We start from the raw sequence: 23,529 nt of genomic DNA on the forward strand, positions 1-23,529 counted from the left end.
GCTCTTGCTTTCTTCACAGTCTCACCATCAGCATTCTCTGCTCATTCTCTGCTCATACTCTTCTCTATCTCTTCTCTACTCTCTATATTCTCAGTCTCTCAATTTGTAATAGCTAAGCTTTCACAGGTGGCTTGACTGTTGCTGGTCATACAATGACTGGACATGATTCTTGCAATCACTTACCCATTTTTCACTTAAGAAATGATCTAAACAGTATAAAACTCTTGACAGGGCCCTCTCAAGAAATCCTCCCTGTGCCTATGCTGGAGGGCCATAGTTGTCCACTAGCAGTTAAGAATTAGATTCAGACAAAGTTAATGATGCTTCAGTGGGAAAACTTTATTTGGATCTACTTTTTAAAAATATATGGATAAGCTCAAAGTCAACCTGGAAATGATCTGAACTGGGAAATTCATGTGTGCCAAAAACCACTGCAGTTTGACTAAATGAGCAGTCCCCAAAGCCATGCTCCTGGAAGTTGATGGACTTCAAGTCTCATGAGCCGTAATAAAGATGACCATATCAAAATTCTGTAGTCCAGTGATATTTGGGAATGCAACACTTGGAACCACTGGCATTGGTACTTTATTCCCCGGGAAAACATTAGACAGCTTGCTTGAACCGATAATGCAGGCATGAGGCTTTACCCCTCTTTGCCTTGCCACTGCCTCTCTCCTCTGACAGGACGCTGCTTCCTTCCCCGACCCAAATCCCAGCTGGTGAGCTGTCCCTCCACTCGGTTGCTGTCCCTGGAAGAAGCTCAGGCTCGTACCCAGGCCCTCTGTAAGATCACCAAGTCGGAGGCCAGACAAAGATCCGCTGATCTGCAGGGACAAGGAAAAATCTCCACTGTGTTGAGTTCACCTGACACCAGGTAATGGGGGCTACATGTATAGTGGCAGTTAATGCGGAGGAAATGGGAAGCCTGAGCCCGATTCCGCACAAGGGAAAAGTCCAATCAAGTTTTAAAAAACTGGGTCAGTCTGGACTACTGTCCCTACACCTGCAAAACATCCCCTCACTTGGCGGTGTCAAGATGCCCTGCTGGACCTTCCGACACCAACAAAAACCCCTCGGAAAAGCCTTAAAATTAAAAAATTACTTAGCCAGCCCCCATTACCCTGCATAGAAATTGTGTGCCAGGAGAAGCGGGTGGGATAACTGATTTTCCTCCCCCCCCCCCCCCCCCGTCTCCTGACGTGTCATTTCTATGCACCAGGAGTGGGCTGATAGTGGTTGGTTAAGGCCCGGAAGTTGTGTGGTGTGATTCTCGGGTCCAATCTACACAGGGCCCACAGCTGGAAAGAACCAGGTCTTCTGAAAGGCCTGGGTCTTTCCAGGGGTCAACTTAATTTGGCACAAAGCAGGGTTTTCCTGCTTTGTGCTGAAATAATTTGCTTTTACCTGAGGCGTCATTTGGACACCGCAGGTAAAAGCACGGGAGCTTGCGCATTTTGTGAGCTGTCTGGCTGCACCCTGGGAAAGTGTGGCACATGGCATCATCTTCGTTGTTCATTAATTATGTTTTGATTCTGCAAACCCTGACTTCACTACACATTTTTTTCTTCTTTTGTTATTTTTTTATTGTGAAAGACATATAAGTGTGTATGTATGTATATGTGTGTGTGTTTAGTCTTCGAAATCAAAATACAAGCATTATTTTTCCAGTCCCACCACCTCCCCATTCCCACCTCTGAACCCCCATCCTTGACTTCTCTTTCCATAATACAAAGATACAGGAATATTATTGAATATTTATACCTCGGTATGATCAAGCATGTAATCATTTTCCCCTGGTTTCTCCAGCTATTCTATAGTTTACACACAATACAAATAGATTGACTGTAACTCAGTCTTATTAATTTTACTACACATTTTAAGGGTTGTATGCAGAGATCCTGTGACAGTTGATGCATGATGTGGGAGCATTTTCTATCTGTTTAGCGTTGTGATTAAATGTGTTCCCTGATTGACAAAAAGTTCCCAGGATTGCTCCCATTGATCTGTAGAAGGCTTGAATGTTTAGTAGCTGAAGCTGGTGGCGCAATACTGACCTGTCTTTTCCACCTGTAGGCAAAAGGCTGAAAGTAATGGGAGGGTACGGAAAACGTCAGGCCCTGGCTGGAAGGCTTTCTTTGCCATTGGCAAAGCCCCAGTTACATTCCGCAAGAAATCGCATCGACTTGGAGAGCTTTTTGGTCTTGGAGAGCCTCTGCCAGGTGAGAGACTCAATGGACACCAGAACAGCATATGCTGCTAAGGATGCTTCAGGACCCTGTCTGCTTTTGGCCAAATCATTCAGTGTCAGTGCAGATCAGAGTACTGTAATTCTCTAAACCATTTCAGGAACTGTGCTGAGATGGCTTCACGTCTTGGAGTCACTGGGGTGTCTAGTCTGATTCTTAACAAAATAGCCAGTGCTGTTCTGGAGCCTTGTTTTAAAGTCGACAAGCTGGAATGTGCCCAATGGAGGGCGACTAAAATGATCAAGGGTTTGGAGAACAAGCCCTATGAGGAGCGGCTTAAAGAGCTGGGTGTGTTTAGCCTGAAGAAGAGAAGGATGAGAGGCGACATGGTGAAGGGCATGTATAAATATGTGAGGGGAAGTCATAGGGAGGAAGGAGCAAGCTTATTTTCTGCTGCCCTGGAGACTAGGACATGGAACAATGGCTTCAAACTACAAGAAAGGAGATTCCACCTGAACTTGAGGAAGAACTTCCTAATGGTGAGAGCTGTTTAGCAGTGGAGCTCTCTGCCCTGAGGCTTCTTCTTTGGAGGCTTTTAAGCAGAGGCTGGATGGCCATCTGTCAGGGGTGCTTTGAACGAGATTTTTCTGCATCTTGGCAGGGGTTGGACTGGATGGCCCATGAGATCTCTTCCAACTCTAGGATTCTATGATTCTATAAAAAGTATTTATTTATTTATTTACGACATTTATATCCCGCCCTTATCACCCCAAAGGGGACTCAGAGTGGCTTACAAGTTATATGTACATACAATAAATTATATTACTAGCATAGCACAATATTAGTATTATATAGTACTATATTGCACTATATCACTATACTGTAATATTATTAGTAATGTTACATGTAATATAAAATATTATTATATTGTATATTATATAATATATTATATAATATATTATATAAAGTAGTGAGAACTATCTCCACCCATGTTGTGTAATTTAAATAACTCTGTCTCAAACAACAATCAAAAATGTGTTGTGTCATAAACACATTGCTCTCCTTCACCCTTTCGGATCCAGGACTGGTGCCACGGGACAGTTGACCTACCCTCTTTTGCAAAGATAATGTAGAGAGTTAGAGAGCTATGAAATTGTATCCTGAATTCACTAGAGCAGAGTCGTTCCCAATCTTTGGTCGTCCAGGTGTTTTGGACTTCAGCTCAGACAGTTCCTAACAGCTGGTAGGCTGGCTGGCTGGCTGGGATTTCTGGGACTTGAAGTCCAAAACACCTGTAAGACCAAAGTTTGGGAACCCACTGCACTAGAGAAAGGTGGAATAGAAATGCAACAAATTTACTTCTTTCTCTTGTCTTGCTGTAGGAGGCCAAGCTGAAACAGTTACTCTGCGATCAGCCAAGAGTGAGGAATCCCTGACATCACATGCCAGCATGACAGGTAATGAGGATTTTGAGTGCTGATACTTTGTGTAGGACTGGATTGGATGGCTCTTGTATTTTTTTCCAGCTTTGTGAGTCTATGCTGTCTGGAGCAAAGAATAAGATTTTGCTCCCACCATTCCATCTGTCAAAATCTGATTAGACTGGCTTTTGAATTTTTTTCAATATGGATGATAGGATAAATGTCTTCCTCTATAGCTGAAGGTAGCTGGGCATCGGAGAGGTATATAGATAGTACAAACTAGGCTTGGTTTATCGACACAGAAAAGTTGGTTCAAAACTCGTTTCGGATGTAGGGGGTGCTGGTGGTTCGATTCTAAAGTCAATTCCGATTTTCCCAGAAAATTTTTTTTGAAACTTTTCGAAACTTCTGAGACTTCCAAATCCTTTCGTTAATGGTTTGAAAGTGTTATTTCCTGTTTCATTGGGTGGTTTTTACTTTGAAAGTAGCTGTTTTACACTTCCCAATGTCTAGGACTGTGTGATGTATCGATGAATAATGTGTGCAGATCCCAGTAGGGTGGCCTTTTGCAGCTGACAGATGGTATTTTGTCAGCACCAATTGTGTTTAAGTGCAGGCCAAGGTCTTTAGGCACCACACCCACTGTGCCAATCACCACTGGCTTGTGCCAGATACATCACACAGTCCTAGACACTTGGGAAGTGTCCGATGTGTGATGCAGTACAACAGCCAGCATAGTGATCTTGTTTGCTGTGTACTAGTTTTGTTAAGTATCAAATAATAATAATTTATTTGTACCGTGCCACCGTCTCCCCAAAGTGCTGTGTACTAATCTTGTTGTATTTATAATAATAATAATAATAATAATAATAATAATAATAATAATAAATTTGTAACTCGCTCTATCTCCCCGCGGGACTCATGTGGAGCTGTTGCATATTAATTGCCTTCTTTTTTTAAAAAAATAAATAAATTTTTATTACATTTTATAAACATAGAAAGAATTGTACAAGGAAAGAGGGAGAACATTGTGGAATAGGAAAGTAGGGGAAAAAAGGTTTGAGAAGCACAAATACACCAATTAAGAAAAAACAGAAAAAAATACAAATACAAAGACAACAAGTACAAATACAAAAGAAAAAAAATCATAATAATAGAAAAAAAACGGGGAAAAACAGGAAAAAAAATAAAAACTTTGGTTAAAAGTGACTTCCATCTAGTCATTGGGGATCTTTACAAATCTTTACAAATCTTTCTGAAATTACTTCTATGTCATTCCTTCCGTATATGTATAAACATATGTTGTGATTTACTCTTGTTAGTATATAATATCGATTTTCCATTGCCTGAAGTGTTCTTTAACTGGATCCCAGTTTGTGGGTTTCCTTGGGATTCCATAATTAGGTGTTATCCAATAGGTTAATTCATCCATACTGATTATGTCCATTATTTTATTGTGCCAGTCTTCTCTTTGAGGTGTCTCTTTCTGTCTCCATTTTCTAGCATACATGACCCGGGCCGCGGTTGTTAAATAATGAAATAATTTTTCTTTGTTTATCTCTCCCTCCAAATCGAGCATTCCTAATAAGAAGAACTCTGGGTCTTTCTTTATTTGAATTTTTAATATTTTTTGTATGTCGTTGTGAATCGTGCTCCAGAATCCTTGGAAAAAGGTCCCAATCTGTTGGTCGCACTTCCAGCATTTAATTGCCTTCTTGGTCAGGCATGGGCAAACTTTGGCCCTCCAAGTGTTTTGGACCTTAACTCCCACAATACCGGCTATTAGGAATTGTGGGAGTTGAAATCCAAAACACCTGGAGGGCTGAAGTTGGCCCATGCCTTTTCTAAGTGGTCTCTGATCATGCAAGCTGGTCTGCAAGCAGTTGGTTACATCAAGGTGGCAATAAATACCAGTTTAGCATCTAGCCTTGCCTCTTACTTTGTGGCGGGGGCATATTTGGGATGGTGGGTTGCATACATGCATGTCCTGATTGTTTTTCCTCCCCCACCCCACTTTGTCTTTCCCCTAGGCCTTCCCAAGCTGCCTTGCCTTCGGCGCCCCCACTCCAGCAGTGATGCCTTCCCCACCCTCAAGCCATGCCGCTCGTGCTCTTCTTTGGGTTCCTCTGTGTCGGGCCAGGGTGAAGGCCTGGCTGTTGGGACTGTAGACCTGGCTGCACGGCGCCGTTCTTCTTGGTTGGAGGGCGACTCAGAGCTGGACTCGGAGTTGGAGCTCAGCCCTCCTGGCCTCCGTGGCTTGGACTTTGACCCTCTGACCTTCCAGTGCAGCCCTCCTGCTCAGCAGCCCTCCCTCTCCGATGAGTCCAGCTCTCCAAGCCCTGCCGGGCCCCTCTCACCCTGTTCGCCCCCCACTATCGGCACATCGGAGTCATCGCCCATCTCCCTTCCCAACAAAGTGCTGGAAATGTTCACTGGGGGTGAGACAAGAGGCCTGAATGTGCAAGTCTCCCCACCACACATGATCTCCATGCTGCTGTGTGCTGCCGGTGGGCAGCTGAATGATACTTGTGAACGTGAAGTCCGCTGCAAGATTACACAAACCAAAGGTCGTTCCTCTCCACACAGTGAGTGGCAAGAATACTTAAATTTCTCAGGATTGTTCCAAAAGCATTTTCATACATGTGATTTTTTTTTTCTGTGTCAGGAGCAACTTGATAAACTGCAAGTCTCCTCTGGTGTGAGAGAATTGGCCGTCTGCGAGGACATTGCTCAGGGGACGCCCGGATGTTTTACTATCCTGTGAGAGGCTTCTTTCATGTCCCAGCATGGGAAGCTGGAGCTGACAGATGGGAGCTCAACCCACTCCCCAGATTTGAATAGTAGTAGTAGTAGTAGTAGTAGGTAAAGGTAGTCCCCTGACATTAAGTCCAGTCATGTCTGACTCTGGGGTGTGGTGCTCATCTCCATTTCTAAGCCAAAGAGCCAGCGTTGTCCGTAGACACCTCCAAGGTCATGTGGCCAGCATGACTGCATAGAGCGCCGTTACCTTCCCGCCGGAGCGGTACCTATTGATCTACTCACATTTGCATGTTTTCGAACTGCTAGGTTGGCAGAAGCTAGGGCTGACAGCGGTAGCTCACGCCGCTCCCCGGAATCGAACCTGCGACCTTTCGATCAACAAGCTCAGCAGCTCAGTGCTTTAACCCACTGCGCCACCGGGGGCTCCTAGTAGTAGCAGCAGCAGCAGTAGTAGTAGTAGTAGTAGTAATAATAATAATAATAAACAAAGCGGTTACAGCAGAATAAATGGCAAATTCAATGCCTCACATATATATAAAAATATCGCCACTCAGCAGGGAATAACTAACATCCTTGCCGGAGAACTTTGTTCCCACTGGAACAGTGACCTAGTTGAACCCCTGCCCCGTGATTTCATCCTCCTGGTCTACACCGCTCCTGCAGCAGCACCCACATCTAATGTGAATATTACTGGTAGCTATGCCCCCGGTGGCGCAGTGGGTTAAACCATTGAGCTGCTAAACTTGCTGACCGAAAGGTCGCAGGTTCGAATCCAGGGAGCGACATGAGCTTCCACTGTCAGCCCCAGCTTCTGCCAACCTAGCAGATCAAAAAATAGAAATGTGAGTAGATCAGTAGGTACCTCTTTGGCGGAAAGGTAATGGTGCTCCATGCAATCATGCCAGCCACATGACCTTGGAGGTGTCTACGGACAACGCCGGCTCTTCGGCTAAGAAATGGAGATGAGCACCAACCCCAGAGTCTGACACTACTGGACGTAATGTCAGGGGAAAATCTTTACCTTTAGCTATGCTCACAGAGATGCAGTGTGCAGAATGGACACTGTGGGGCACTGTTGGCCATCCTATGCTCCTGTATTGCACCATTGTGTGATATCACAGGCATTTCAGTGGAAGGCAGGGTCTGAGTGAAGGGTGAGTGGAAGTGGGAGCAGCAATTAAAATGTCTTTCCTTTGCGTATTTGCAGCATGTTCTAACATTTTAATAATTGTCTTTAACCCAATTAAAACATTAACAGCACCTTCTTTCTGCTGCTCTCTCGGAGATTCAGCCAATTCCTGGGAAGCTGCAGTAGAGAAGAACCCCAATACTTACCTATGTGCCAGAGGGGGAAAAGGGATGCTTTTGATGATAAAAATGCACCTCCGACACACACACACACCTTGCTGTTTCCTTGTTGATCCTGCGCTCCTAGCTTCAAAACTGCGCAGTCCGTGGTGTGTTCAGAGAATTCAAACTGGGTGGGATGGGTGGGAGCTAATTGGCACATTTGTGTGTTTATTTAACAAACAACTTTATTTATACCCCACCACCATCTCCGCAAAGGGGACTCGGGGTGGCTAACATGAAGCCAAGCCCCCTCAATATATATATATATATACAGCAGTCCTGCCGGCACAAGAATTTAACCCATTGCACCACTGGGAGCTCTTACATGTGATGTAAAAAGGAACCAATGTGATTAAGTAATTGAGTGTGAAATTACAAGGCAGACCAGGGTTCAAATCCCCACCCAGCCATGAAAAATCTCTCAGGCAAGTCACACTCTCTCAGCCTTCGAGGAAAGCAGTGGCAAACCCTCTCTGAACAAATCTTGCCAAGCAGGCCTTATGAATGTGGTTTCCTAAACTACAGTAGTTCACAGATACAAACTAGGATGCATGTGCCTGACTAGGAGCCCTCAGTAACGCAGTGGGTTAAAGCTTTGTGTCAGCAGGACTGAAGACCGACAGGTAAGAGGTTCGAATCTAGGGAGAGTGCAGGTGAGCTCCCTCTGTCAGCTCCAGCTCCCCATGTGGGGGCATAAGAGAAGCTTCCCACAAGGATGGTAAAACATCAAACATCCTGGTGTCCTGGACAACATATCAAACCAGAAGCGACTTGCAGTTCTCAATTTGCTCCTGACACAAAAAAAATATGTGCCTGACTACAACACAGTTTGGTCAAAAGACAAAAAGAGTAGGAGTAGGAGTAATTATAATAATACATTGTAATTGTAATGAATGAAATGTAGACAACTTTTTTTTTTAGTTTAAGCTTTGCAAATATTATTTGTGGATTTGATTGATATTATTTATTTATTATTTATGTATTAACTGCATTTCTGTAATCATCATCATCATTAGGTTCTTGTAGGCTTTTTCAGGCTATAGAGCCATGTTCTAGAGGCATTTCTCCTGACGTTTCACCTGCAACTATGGCAAGCATCCTCAGAGGTAGTGAGGTCTGTTGGAAATAGGAAAATGGGTTTATATATCTGTGGAATGACTGGGGTGGACTTATATATCTATTCCACAGATATATAAACCCATTTTCCTATTTCCAACAGACCTCACTACCTCTGAGGATGCTTGCCATAGTTGCAGGCGAAACGTCAGGAGAAATGCCTCTAGAACATGGCCCTATAGCCCGAAAAAACCTACAAGAACCTAGTGATTCCAGCCATGAAAGCCTTCGACAATACATCATCATCATCATCTTTATTTATACCCCAAAGGGGACTCAGGGCGACTAACATGAGGCCAAGACCAGAATTAAAGTACAACAAAATAAAATAAAATACAAACAGCAAATAATAACATCAAATTAAAATTCTATGCCACTTTTCTCATGCCTGGGAGACTCAAAGCAGTTACAACAGAAGAAATGGCAAATTCAATGCCTCACATATATATAAAAATATCACATATCTAAATCAATAACATATAACTGTAGATTAAAACCATTAAAACTATAAAAATCAAACATAGACATAAGCATGAAACATATTATTGCTGCAATTAAGAACGTAGACCCCTTCTCTGCCCTCCCCCCATCTCTCTCTCCATAGCGTTTCAGCCTTTTTTATACCTTTCAATATGGTCTTAGTGGGAATCTGCATGTCCTCCAGCCAGACAAGTCCAAGAGATTGTTAGAGGAGTGTTCATTCTCTTGGGTTAAAAAATATTTTTCTTCTCAGATCCCACTTTTGCAGGATTCCTGATCTCCTAACCCCAATAAATAAGAGGGCTGACTAATATAAAATCATAGAATCATAGAATCAAAGAGTTGGAAGAGACCTCATGGGCCATCCAGTCCAACCCCCTGCCAAGAAGCAGGAATATTGCATTCAAATCACCCCTGACAGGTGGCCATCCAGCCTCTGTTTAAAAGCTTCCAAAGAAGGAGCCTCCACCACACTCCGGGGCAGAGAGTTCCACTGCTGAATGGCTCTCACAGTCAGGAAGTTCTTCCTCATGTTCAGATGGAATCTCCTTTCTTGTAGTTTGAAGCCATTGTTCCGCGTTCTAGTCTCCAAGGAAGCAGAAAACAAGCTTGCTCCCTCCTCCCTGTGGCTTCCTCTCACATATCTATACATGGCTATCATATCTCCTCTCAGCCTTTTCTTCTTCAGGCTAAACATGCCCAGCTCCTTAAGCCGCTCCTCATAGGGCTTGTTCTCCAGACCCTTGATCATTTTAGTCGCGCTCCTCTGGACACATTCCAGCTTGTCAATATCTCTCTTGAATTGTGGTGCCCAGAATTGGACACAATATTCCAGGTGTGGTCTAACCAGAGCAGAATAGAGGGGTAGCATTACTTCCTTAGATCTAGACACTATGCTCCTCTTGATGCAGGCCAAAATCCCATTGGCTTTTTTTGCCGCCACATCACATTGTTGGCTCATGTTTAACTTGTTTTCCACGAGGACTCCAAGATCTTTTTCACACGTACTGCTCTCGAGCCAGGCATCCCCCATTCTGTATCTTTGCATTTCGTTTTTCCTGCCAAAGTGGAGTATCTTGCATTTGTCGCTGTTAAACTTCATTTTGTTAGTTTTGGCCCATCTCTCTCTCTCAAGATCATTTTGAATTCTGCTCCTGTCCTCTGGAGTATTGGCTATCCCTCCCAATTTGGTGTCATCTGCAAACTTGATGATCCTGCCTTCTAACCCTTCATCTAAATATAAAAAGTCATTCATACAGAAACAACAGTTTTAAACGATTTCAGCCTAGCTTACCTGTCCAAATGTATTTCCCTCTATGAACCACCTCAGAGGTTAAGATCTTCTGGGGAGGCCCTGCTCTTGGTCCCACCTGGTTGGGATGAGAGACAGGGCCTATTCAGTGGTGGCCCCTTGGTTTATGGAGCTGCCCAGCAAAATTAGGTCAGTTCCCTCCTTCCTAACCTTTAGAAAGAAATTCAAAACATCCCCTGCCTTGGCTGTGGGACCAAGCATTCGCAGAGTAAACCAGTGCAATAATTGGACATGAACTAAGTGCATTCATGAATAGAGCCCCCCGTAGCATAATGGGTTAAACTCTTGTGCTGACAGGACTGACAGGTCAAAGGTTTGAATCCAGGGAGAGCGCAGATGATCTCCCTCTGTCAGCTCCAGCTCCCTCTGTGGGGACATGAGAGAAGCCTCCCACAAGGATGGTAAAACATCAAAACATCTGGGCGTCCCCTGGGCAACATCTTTGCAGATGTTGCCCAGGGGACGCCCAGGGGTCAAAGAGGATGCCCAAGGGGTCAAAGAAGTGATTTGCAGTTTCTCAAGTCTCTCTTGACACACACACACAATTGGAATGGCTCCTGGACTGTGACTTTGGATTTGTGTGGTCTTAATAATTGGTTTTTAATGTATAGATGTTTTTTACTCTTACGGTTTAATGTATATGTGTATTGTTTTATATGTTTGTTCAAACAGCATTTTTGCCAAATTTGTCATGCCGCTCTGGGGTGAGAAGGGTGAGGTATCAATATAGCAAGTCAATAAATCAATAAATAAAATAAAAAAGCCCCAGTAATGTAAGAAAGGCAAGATTTCACTCATTTCTGCTGAGATAAATGTAAGTTTCTTCACAGTTATGAACTCAGGCCCATCCTACACTGCCATGTAAAATCCAGATTATTTGCTTTGAATTGGATTATATGGCAGTGTTGATTCATATAATCCAGTTCAAAGCAGATAATGTGGATTACCTGCTTTGCTAATCTGGATTATATGGCAGTGTAGAAGGGGCCTGGGACAGTTGAAGGCTATGGGTTTTGTCCTCACTAATGGAAGGAATGGTTTATTTATTTACTATATTTATGCCCTGATTTTCTCACCCCAAAGGAGACTCAGAGCGGTTTACAGATTATGGGAAAATTCAATGCCACATTGTAAATACAAATAATAAATATAACTGTGTTGTGAGTTTTCCGGGCTGTATGGCCATGTTGCAGAAGCATTCCCTCCTGACGTTTCGCCTGCATCTATGGCAGGCATCCTCAGGGGTTGTGAGGTCTCTCACAACTTTCACAACCCCTGAGGATGCCTGCCATAGATGCAGGCAAAACGTCAAGAGGAAATGCTTCTGCAACATGGTCATACAGCCCGGAAAACTCACAACAGCCCAGTGATTCCTAGCCATGAAAGCCTTTGACAATGCAATAAATCTAACATTTCCAATTATAAAACAATTAAAACATCTAAATGCAATGCAATAAAACTAATTGCTGGAATAACTCTTTCTATTGCTTATTAATTCCCAATTGGTCAGTGGTTCTACAACTAAAAATAGACCATTCTAGTGAATATTATTGCTGTAGTAATTTAACAACATAAGCCCCTCTCCTCCCCGCTTCCCCGATTTCCATCTCCCTCCTCGTGATGTCCCAGCCCTTCTTTACTTACTTACTTAGGCGATCCTTCATAGCTCGAGGATGATGGTCCTTCAAGTGCAGTGTCTTGGCAGTGGGTCCGTATGTGGCTTGGAGCCCTATTCTTGATTTGCATTTTCTCCCACAGTGAGGACATTGGTTTCCAGGTGGAAGGCGGTCCTGGCCAGGGTTTTCTTGACACACCTTCCTCTGGGCATGTCTCTCCCTTTCGTCCTCCATTTATGCCTCTTTGAATTCTGCAGCACTGCTGGTCACAGGTGACCTCCAGTTAGAGCACTCGAGGGCTTCCCAGTTCTCGGTGTCTATGCCATAGTTTTTAAGGTTGGCTTTAAGCCCATCTTTAAATCTCTTTTCCTGTCCAGCAACATTACATTTCCTGTTCTTGAGTTGGGGATATAGTAACTGCTTTGGGAGGCGGTGATTGGGCATTCGGACAACGTGGCCAGTCCAGCGGAGTTGATGGCATAGCAGCATCGCTTCAATACTGGTGGTCTTCTTTACACCCTCTCCAATCTACCTATCCCCACAGATCACAAGGTTCCTTGGTTCTGACCTTTCTTTCTGTTCTTCCTCCTTCCTTCCTTTCTTTTTCCCATTCAGGTCCAAAGACGGAAGCGACTCTCCCATCCCCTGGCACACTCTCATTGCTGCAGCACATTCCCCCACCTCCTCCACCCAAAAACCCGGCTCGGCTGATGGCCCTGGCCCTGGCGGAGAGCGCACACCAGGTGGCCCTGCAGCAGAAACAGCAGGCCAGCCTTGGGCCGAAGCAGCCCCGGAGGCATTTCCGACGCTCCCTGTCATTGGAGTGTAAGGCAGGAGAGCTGACGAGCGGAGCACGGGCACTTTACTCCATGGTGCGCCCCAACTTCAAGGCTGCTGGCCCCTCTTCCCTGCAGGGACAGGTTCGGGGCAGGAGCAGAGGCAGCGAATGCCATGACCGCCGAGGAGGAAACCGGGTAAGAAGTTGCTTTAAGAAGGGCTGAGCTGGACTGACCATTAATCAAGGTGTGGACGTTGGTTTACTATTGAAAGGCAGGGGATGTTTTGAATGATTTAGTATGTTGTCATGGGTTCAGGAAAATCATGTATCTTTATCATATTCCTTTAAACCAGTGGTTCTCAACATTCCTAATGCAGCAACCCCTCATGTTGTGGTGACCCCCAACCATACAATTATTTTCATTGCTACTTCATAACTGGAATTTTGCTACTGTTATGAATTGTAATGTAAATATCTGATATGCAGGATGTATTTTCATCCACTGGACCAAATTTGGCACAAATACCTGTGCTCTCTGGATGTGGGTGAACTACAACTCCAAAACTCAAGGTCAATGCCCACTAAACCCTTCCAGTATTTCCTGTTGCTCATGGGAGTTCTGTATGCCAAGTTTGGTTCAATTCCATCCTTTGTGGAGTTCAGAATGTTCTTTGATTGTAAATTAACTATAAATCCTAGCAACTGCAACTCCCAAATGACAAAATCAATCTCCCGCCCCAACCCCACCAGTATTCAAATTTGGGCGTACTGGGTATTTGTGCCAAATTTGGTCCAGTGAATGAAAATGCATCCTGCATATCAGATAATTACTTTATGATTCATAACAGTAGCAAAATTACAGTTAGGAAAGTAGCAATGGTTGGGGGTCACCACAACATGAGTAACTGTATTAAGGGGTAGCGGCATCAGGAAGGTTGAGAACCAGTGACCTAGAGGGCTATCTTAGTTCTTAACTATTTTATATAAAAATAATAGGGCAGTTTCCAACTTGATTCCATTCTCTATTAGTCATAAGTTTTTAAAACAGTAATGTGAAACATTATGGGCAACTGTATCATCATTTTATGTTATTAAAATAATAGCAATCATTTGCCTTTTTGGATACTATCGTATAATTGGAATGCACGACTGCAGTGCAATAACTTTTCGAGTTCTGTGCCCCTGACTATCTTCCTTGCTTTGTTTTTCTGCAGCTGCTGCTCAACCAGGCCTCTCCCGTGGGCAGTTCGGATTCCTTTTCCCCTTCCCGAAAGGTCCTCACTGACATGTCCCATAAAGACCCGCCATTGCATTCCTTCTCCGATCCTTACCACCTCTCCTCCCAGACCTCTGTCTCATCAGCTGCCTACAGTCTTCATCACCAGCCACCTCCAATATCATTTTCCTACCGTGCCCCACGCCACCCTCATGAGCCCTATCCTTTGTCCAGCCAGTCTCCCGCCCCACCTAAACCTCCTCCCCCTCCACACTTTCCCGTAACCCCTCGCCATTTGCCCGTCAAAGGCAGGCCCCCTGGCTTCCAGTCCTATCTCCCAGATCATCGACATCATGGACGTTTCCCGGCCTCCTCTCGGGGTGGCGTGAACGGGACCCCACCTCCCCAGATGGAGCATGAAAATCTCTACTATGAGATTGTCGGGGAGCCTCCTGCTTACCCTGGAATGGCACAGCCCTGGCCAAGTTGCCCACCCCCTGAGTACTTTGCCACTTTCAATGCATCCTACGGTGTGTTTGAGAGACCGTGGCGCCAGCCCTACCTCCCTCCAGCCCCATCTTCTCTCCAAACAATCCTCAATAATCCTCGCTCGCATCCCCAGCCAATGCCTCCCACGGTGACCCGGCAGGAGCCCATTTATGTCAACATACCGTTTCCCGAGCCCCCTTCCATCACTCCCACTCCTTCCCCTCCACTGGAAATGGCACATCCCCGTAGCCATTCTGATCCCGGGGCTCCCCAGCCTCTCTTACACCACAGCAGGCCTCCATTGCCTCAGAAGCAGAAGTTTGGCTGGGGCTGCCCACCGACGGGGCAATACCGCCAGTTCATGGATGTTTTGCCATGCAGCCGTACTTTGCTACAGTTCTACCGCCCTCCCTCAGCGTGTTTGGGCCGTCCTTCCTATGGGCCAGAGCCCATCATCACCTACGATGGACCCCCTGCCCATCTGGGGAACCAAGCCTCCGCTTCCCTGTCATCTTTGCGGAAGTTGGAGGAGTCTCCTGCTCAGTATGGCAATGTGGAGAGGAGGGAAGGGTCTCCTTCTGGGTGCTACCTGGGACCCAGCTGGACTGTGTACACAGAAGGCCAGACACATAGCTACTGCTGAGAGACAGTACCCTTTTTGGGATTCTTGGGGCTGGGCTCCGGGTTTCTCCCCTCATCTGAGGAATTTATTTTGTGGTACTCTTTGATGTGAAAAGTGCAGGCATTGGATGGAAGACTATCTATTTTGACAGGTGGCAGTGACATCACATTCCAGATCATTTGTTGGTGGCTGTGCTGGCCTGTTCTGAATTGCTGAATACTTAAACCTAGTGGACATTTCAAGAGCACACGAATCTCCGAAGGCAGCTCCGGCACTTGCGTGGTGCCCCACAAAAGACACGATGTTGCAGTGGAGCGTTTGGATCATATCACTTCAGCCTCTTTGATGCCATAACGGCTCTACTAATTGTATCATCACATGACTCGCCCTATTTTTGTTCTGCTCCATGTCACATCTTTTTCCTTTGATTCCCTTCCCCACTCAGCAGGGAATTCCTAACATCCTTGCCGGAGAACTTTGTTCCCACTGGAACAGTGTCCTAGTTGAACCCCTGCCCCGTGATTTCATCCTCCTGGTCTACACCGCTCCTGCAGCAGCACCCACATCTAATGTGAATATTACTGGTAGCTATGCCCCCGGTGGCGCAGTGGGTTAAACCATTGAGCTGCTAAACTTGCTGACCGAAAGGTCGCAGGCTCGAATCCAGGGAGCGACATGAGCTTCCACTGTCAGCCTCAGCTTCTGCCAACCTAGCAGATCAAAAAATGGAAATGTGAGTAGATCAATAGGTACCTCTTTGGCGGGAAGGTAATGGTGCTCCATGCAGTCATGCCAGCCACATGACCTTGGAGGTGTCTACGGACAACGCCGGCTCTTCGGCTAAGAAATGGAGATGAGCACCAACCCCAGAGTCTTGACACTACTGGACGTAATGTCAGGGGGAAACTTTTACCTTTAGCTATGCTCACAGAGATGCAGTGTGCAGAATGGACACTGTGGGGCACTGTTGGCCATCCTATGCTCCTGTATTGCACCATTGTGTGATATCACAGGCAATTCAGTGGAAGGCAGGGTCTGAGTGAAGGGTGAGTGGAAGTGGGAGCAGCAATTAAAATGTCTTTCCTTTGCGTATTTGCAGCATGTTCTAACATTTTAATAATTGTCTTTAACCCAATTAAAACATTAACAGCACCTTCTTTCTGCTGCTCTCTCGGAGATTCAGCCAATTCCTGGGAAGCTGCAGTAGAGAAGAACCCCAATACTTACCTATGTGCCAGAGGGGGAAAAGGGATGCTTTTGATGATAAAAATGCACCTCCGACACACACACACCTTGCTGTTTCCTTGTTGATCCTGCGCGCCTAGCTTCAAAACTGCGCAGTCCGTGGTGTGTTCAGAGAATTCAAACTGGGTGGGATGGGTGGGAGCTAATTGGCACATTTGTGTGTTTATTTAACATCGGAGGGACTTTGTATATGTGTGAGTGTGTAGGGGTGGGTTTTAAGATGCATGTGTGCCTGGCATAAAATGCTTACGTACATCTTCCTAAGCCTGGGAGCCAGGCTTGTGTGTGCTGGAGCGGAGATAGAGTCGGGTATTCATGTCTGTGAGGTATGTATGTGTTTGTGTCTGGTGTGGACTTTGGTGTGTGTCTGTGGAGATGTTTATATATATTTCATGGGCAGTATTTCAGGCCTGTGGGCTGGGGAAGGAGAATCTATGCCTTATTCCCAGTTGAGCAGGCTGTCCTTGCTCAACCACCCCACTCGGGCGACACGTCAGTCCCTTGTGGTACCCAACCCAAAAGCACTTTTTATGTGGCCTCTGGGCTTCTTTTAGAATCCTTAGAATGTCAGGTTTCATTTAAAGGAAGCAAACGGCAGTGACGACGCCTCTCCCACATCACTGACTCTTTTGTTCTTGTTGTCGTTCCTTTTTAGCATGATCCAAACCAATGTACGCGTGTGGGCTGCTATTGTTTTCAGTCAGTGAGGGGGATTTCTTTCTCTCTCACTCCCATGAAAATCAAAGGCTCCCCCAAAGTTCTTAGATCTGAGCCAACATGTAACCGTCCTGTCCTGTGTTTTCTTGCTGGGAAGTCAGTCCCAGGGAAGTACACATAGGACTGAATCCTTAAACTCGTCGTTTTGAAGTTCTCTGCAAGGTTTGTCAGGGTTCAATCTCACAGGAGTTTGGGAGTAGCCCTACTTGGATCTCGGCCACCCCAGCTGGCTGGCATTCTTCAGTGGTGAGATCCAGATCATCCTTCTGAAATAGAGCCATTTAGAGAGTCGTGGATAGTGAGATCCAGACCGCTAGGCCACTGTAGACCATGCCTGGCGAGACAAGTTATAATCCAATGTTCCCAATGAAGAAATTTCACCAAGTTGAAGAAGTCACCGAGGTATTTTATTCCATCAGCTGCAGTCTCACCTCACAGAGAGAGTCCCTCGCAACTGATTGTGACATCAATGCGGCTTCACCAATCAGCACAGATTGGCGAAGGGGCAGCAGTGGGATAGACAAAGAATTGCATAATAATAAATTAATTAATAAATAAATAAAGCTGACATGATATGAGGATTTAAAGATCGAACTGCAAAGATTCTGGCACAAGCCAGTCAAGGTGGTCCCAGTGGTGATCGGCAACTGGGTGCAGTGCCTAAAGACCTTGGCCTGCACTTAAACACAATTGGTGCTGACAAAATTACCATCTGCCAGCTGCAGAAGGCCACCTTACTAGGATCTGCACGCATTATTTTCTGATACATCACACAGTCCTAGATACTTGGGAAGTGCCCAACATGTGATACAATACAACAGCCAGCAGAGTGTCTGCTGTGAACTCATTGTATTTCAAATAATAATAATAATAACTTTATTTTTATACCCCGCCACCATCTCCCTGAAGGGGCTTGGGGTGGCTTACAGGAGGAGAAGGCCAAAAAATACTGATTAAAACAAACACTATAAGGCACAACAACAGAGAGGAAACAAACAAGGACATCTAATCACCTCTCAACAAAAATATTGCTCCAGGCACTGCCAGGCAATCAAATGCTAATCAAGGTGGTCAGTTGAAACATTCACACCTAGCTCCAGCAGACAAGAGTCCTTTGTCTCACCCTGGTCATTCCACAGATATATAAACCCTTTTTCCTAGTTCCAACAGACCTCACTACCTCTGAAGATGCTTGCCATAGATGCGGGCGAAACGTCAGGAGAAATGCCTCTAGAACATGGCCATATAGCCCAAAAAAACCTACAACAACCCAAACACTATAAAAATCAACAACATCACATCAGAAATAAAACATTTCACAGTCACAACAAACATTTTAAAAACAATGTCATGGCTGAATGATTAAGTGCTGAATGAGGAGGGCTTCAGGGTATGTGCAATGGTTCATAAAATACCTTGATGGCTTCTTCAACTTGGTAAGATTTCTTCATTGGGAACATCGGATTATAGCTTCTCGCCAGGCATGGCCCAGAGTGGCCTAGCGGTCTGGATCTCACTATCCACAACCATTCTAAATTGCTCTATTTCACTTCTACCATCCAAATGAAAAGCCCCATGTGTACAAAAGATATATATGCAAATGACTCCAAGATTTATTCCAATATAGTTCTCAACATAGAGAGAACAATGAGTATCAGATTGTGGTGTGACACTCCCCCCCCCCCCCCCCCCCGTTTGTTCCATTTTAATTGCAGAAGTTGCACTAAAGTTGCCTTTGGTTTTTTTATATTCTTGCTGTGGAAATGATGTCCACCCTCCTCTAGATCGCTTTACCTTCTTACAGTCCTTGGTTTCTTGGGAAGTTGCTTCTTAAGATACTTTGCCAAGACGTGAACATACACTTTAAAAAATTCCTAAACTCCTATGTAAAATAGGCTGTCAGAACTTGAATCCATGCTCTGGTCTGTATTGGATTGGAATTTTTTTATACCTTCGGTGGAAACTGTGGAAGGGTTTCCTATATGTTTACTATTTCACTTAATATACAGAATCTGTGGGGTTCACTTGTTGCAAACCTGGAGGGATGCTGAACATCCTGAAAATAAATGTAGACTTCTGCATTTTTCAGGGCGGTTCCGGACAGTGGAAAAGTCTGCACTGACCCGGGTTTAAAAAACTTTAAAAAGCATTTAAAAAAGAAAATAACTTGTGGCGCTGACATTTCCCTGCTGCCGGCCCTCTCCTGGTGCTTGGAGCGATTTTCCTCCTCCCCTTGTCCTGTGGCATCCAGCTCCATAAGTTATTTTCTTTTTTAAAGGGTTTGGAGGTGGGGTTGGGGAGGAGTTTGGTGCCCTCATGGTTTTCCAGGCTGATTTAGCTCTGAAAAACATGAGACTGCTGTCTGGACTGCTCCCTCAGACGTTCCGGACAGCTGCCATAGTGGGTTCAATCCGCACCTTCCAAGAAGGCTTGGCACAAACTCATTCTCAGATTAATTCGCTGCAATGCAGGGTCTTCCTGCTTTGTGGCGAATGAACTCATTTTTACGTGGGGTGTTGTTTGGACGCCCCACTTGAAAATGCGGGACCTCCCGCTTTTAAAGGGCTGTCTGGATGTGCCCTCAGATCTAGGTAAATACTGATGCCTATAGTTTGGGTCTATCAACACTCACAGCGTTATACTTGATCATGACACTGTGTGATACAAGATCTTAGCCAGTGCATTGTGAAACCCAGATTTGGGTTGGAACTGGTTTCAGGCAGATGCCTCCAATGTTCCCGGACAGAACAGGTGATGACTGCTTTGATGTGGACCAGTTTGAAATATCCAGCAGATCAGGGCAGAAGAGGATAATAGCATGGATTATACCAGGGGTCCTCAAACTAAGACCCGGGGGCCGGATGCGGCCCTCCAAGGTCATTTACCCGGCCCTTGCTCAGGGTCAACCTAAGTCTGAAATGACTTGAAAGCACACAACAACAACGACAATAATCCTATCTCATCAGCCAAAAGCAGATTCACACTTCCTATTGCAATACTAACAAGTTTATATTTGGTAAAATTGTTCTTCATTTTAATTATATTGTTTTTAAGTGTTTTCTGCACAGATAAGATATGTCCAGTGTGCATAGGAATTCATTCATTTTTTTTCAAATTATAATCCGGCCCTCCAACAGTTTGAGGGACTGTGCCCTGGCCCTCTGTTTAAAAAGTTTGTGGACCCCTGGATTATACCATTTCAAACTTTGTTTTGGACTACTTGTGCCCCTTTATGAAAAAGCATTTGAAAGAGGAAAAAACCCATTGAGAAAACAGGATGCATTTTGTTTTGTTTTTGTTTTGTTTAAAAACCCTTCTTCTGCAAGTTTTCAAACTACAAGAAAGGAGATTCCATCTGAACATTGGGAAGAACTTCCTGATTGTGAGAGCCGTTCAGCAGTGGAACTCTCTGCCCCGAAGTGTGGTAGAGGCTCCTTCTTTGGAAGCTTTGAAACAGAGGCTGGATGGCCATCTGTCGGGGGTGCTTTGAATGCAATTTTCTTGCTTCTTGGCGGGGGGTTGGATGGATGGCCCATGAGGTCTCTTCCAACTCTATGATTCTATGACCCCTTCAAGGTTTGCCTAAATGATACAGTCCTCTTGCTCCTTTAAGCAGCCTTCTACTCCAGAGTTGGGCAACTTACGATGTTCTCTGTTTCTGGATTCCAATTCTAGTCAGTAGAGCCAGTTTTTTTTGGAGGGAGGGGAGAATTCTTAGAAGATCTGGAGGTGCTTCCGTAGACCAGGCTGTGGCTTGTGGATCCCACTGGTTTCCTTTGTGAGATGCTTCCAATGTCTTGACATGAAGGAACCGTGAGACTGAAGGAGAGCCCGCCCACGTTCTCTGATGCTGCGAAGCTGTCACTGCCACATGTGTCCGGTTTGTCTGTGCCTGTGTTTTTAAAGGCCAATGTTTCCTCATTGTCCCTGATGTGCTGCATCCTTTTTTTGTATATGGACCCACCTCCCTTTCTTCCTGGACTCTTGTACTAAATGGCTTAATACAAACCAAGTAACAAATAAAAAATAAACTGGCATCTTGGGTCTGCCGTCTTACTGCTTGCGACGGGGAAGCCGGGGCAAGACAGCGGGAGGCTTCAACCTGACCTGGGAGTCGCATCATTCAACTCAGAACTGTATTCTTTTTAGAAGACAAGATTTTAATTCTTTTCAGTTTAAAATTAATTAAAAGAGTTCAAATGAGGAAATGTAAAAAAATAGCATTGAATAACGTAAATACCTATGAGTTCTTTCCAGCAAACTAGCTTACAACAGTGTTGAAGTAACTAGTCAGTTGTATTTCGTTCTTTAAAAAAAAGTAAAAGGGAAGAAAACTGCATCCCAATTAGAAGTGAATGATGGTCAACATTCCTCTTTTTATCCTTTAATTTTCCTACAGACTTCACAACCTCTGAGGATGCCTGCCATACATGCAGGTGAAACATCAGGGGAGAATGCTTCTGGAACATTTATTCATTTATTTATTTACAGTATTTAGATTCTGCCCTTCTCACCCCCAAGGGGACTCCGGGCGGATCACAATGCACACATACACGGCAAACATTCAATGCCATTTTTGACATACAAGACATACAGACAGATAGAGATCATTCAGCAGTTTTTCCACTTTGGACCTGGAGGTTGCTTGATTCTGGCCACAGGGAGGAGCTGTCGCTTCATCCACTATGACGCTGAGCCTTTTGATTGTAGTATGTCCTCCTTGCTCTCTTACATTTTTATGGTGTCATAAATTAACCTCCCTGCTTTAAGCGGTCCCTAATTTCTCTACTCACAGCACAGGTGTTTTTGAACTGCTTAGGTGAACAATAAGCTGGGCTATTTAACAGTCGGGAGCTCAACCCCGACTTGGGCTTCAAACTTGCCACCTTTCGGTCAGCAGTGATTTATTGCTGTTAGTAATTCACCAGCGGTGCTATCAGCCCAGCCATACAGCCCGGAAAACTTATAGCAACCCAGTGATTCCGGCCATGAAAGTCTTCAACAATACTTTAATTTTAGATAGGCAGAAGCTGGGTGAAAGGCCAGGAGTTCATCCTGACCCGGGCTTCAAACTGTCAACTTTTGGTTGGCAAGATATATTGCAGCTAGCAATTAACCTGCTGTTCTAAAGCCTGGCACTTTCTCAGAGGAAGGCAAAGGCAACCCCCCTCGGGACAAACTTTGCTAAGAAAACCCTATGATAGGCTTGCCTTAGGGCTATTATGGGTACCCTGGTGGCGCAGCAGGTTAAACCACTGAGCTGCTGAACTTGCTGACGAAAGGTTGGAAGTTCGAATCCGGGGAGCGAGAATAACGCCTGCTGTTAACCCCAGCTTCTACCAACCTAGCAGTTTGAAAACACGCAGATGTGAGTAGATCAATAGGTACCGCTCCGGCAGGAAGGTAATGGCACTCCATGCAGTCATGCTGGCCACATGACCTTGGAGGCATCTACGGACAACGCCGGTTCTTTGACTTAGAAATGGAAATGAGCACCACCCTCTAGAGTCAGACACGACGCGACCTAATGTCAAGGGGAAACCTAACGTTTACCCTAGGATCACCATATGTTTATTTATTTATTTATTTACAACATTTATATGCTGCCCTTCTCACCTCGAAGGGGACTCGGAGTGGCTTACAAGATATATATACATACAATATCATTAGCATAGTACAATATCAGTATTATATATTATTATATTGTACAATACCATTACATTGTAATATTATTAGTAATATTACATGTTATATAAAATATATAATTATAATATATTATTATTAGTATTGTTTTGTATTAAATTATTATATAAGTATTACAAGTATATACAATATAAAATATATTACATTATATTATATTATTAGCATAGCGCAGGAGACAAGGTGGAACTGTCCCCTGCCACCCCTTCACTCTGGCCCAGAGCAGGAGTTGGTGCTGGGAGAGGGGTCCCCAACTGATGACATATACAGGAGACAAGATGGAACTGTCCTCTGCCCCCCCCCCTTCATTCTGGCCCAGAGCAGCAGTTGATGCTGGGGGAGGGGTCCCCAACTGATGACATATACAGGAGACAAGATGGAACTGTCCTCTGCCCCCCCCCCCCTTCATTCTGGCCCAGAGCAGCAGTTGATGCTGGGGGAGGGGTCCCCAACTGATGACATATGCAGGAGACAAGATGGAACTGTCCTCTGCCCCCCCCCCTTCATTCTGGCCCAGAGCA

General features: G+C 44.9%; 1 protein-coding gene across 1 annotated transcript in view; it reads left to right on the forward strand.

Moving 5' to 3' along the window:
* ARHGAP33 (Rho GTPase activating protein 33) overlaps positions 1–16,498 on the forward strand; it is a 74,977-nt gene extending 58,479 nt beyond the window's left edge. Inside the window, exons 17-22 of the mRNA XM_060783921.2 lie at positions 685–874; positions 2,074–2,219; positions 3,569–3,643; positions 5,638–6,192; positions 12,857–13,215; positions 14,234–16,498. Of these exons, the coding sequence (XP_060639904.2) occupies positions 685–874; positions 2,074–2,219; positions 3,569–3,643; positions 5,638–6,192; positions 12,857–13,215; positions 14,234–15,367 (2,459 nt within the window). The 3' untranslated portion in view covers positions 15,368–16,498. The remainder of the gene's footprint in view (positions 1–684; positions 875–2,073; positions 2,220–3,568; positions 3,644–5,637; positions 6,193–12,856; positions 13,216–14,233) is intronic.
* The last annotated feature ends 7,031 nt before the right edge of the window (positions 16,499–23,529 follow it).

The sequence above is a fragment of the Anolis sagrei genome, chromosome X (genome assembly GCF_037176765.1).
Source record: "Anolis sagrei isolate rAnoSag1 chromosome X, rAnoSag1.mat, whole genome shotgun sequence".
Lineage (NCBI taxonomy): Eukaryota > Metazoa > Chordata > Lepidosauria > Squamata > Dactyloidae > Anolis > Anolis sagrei.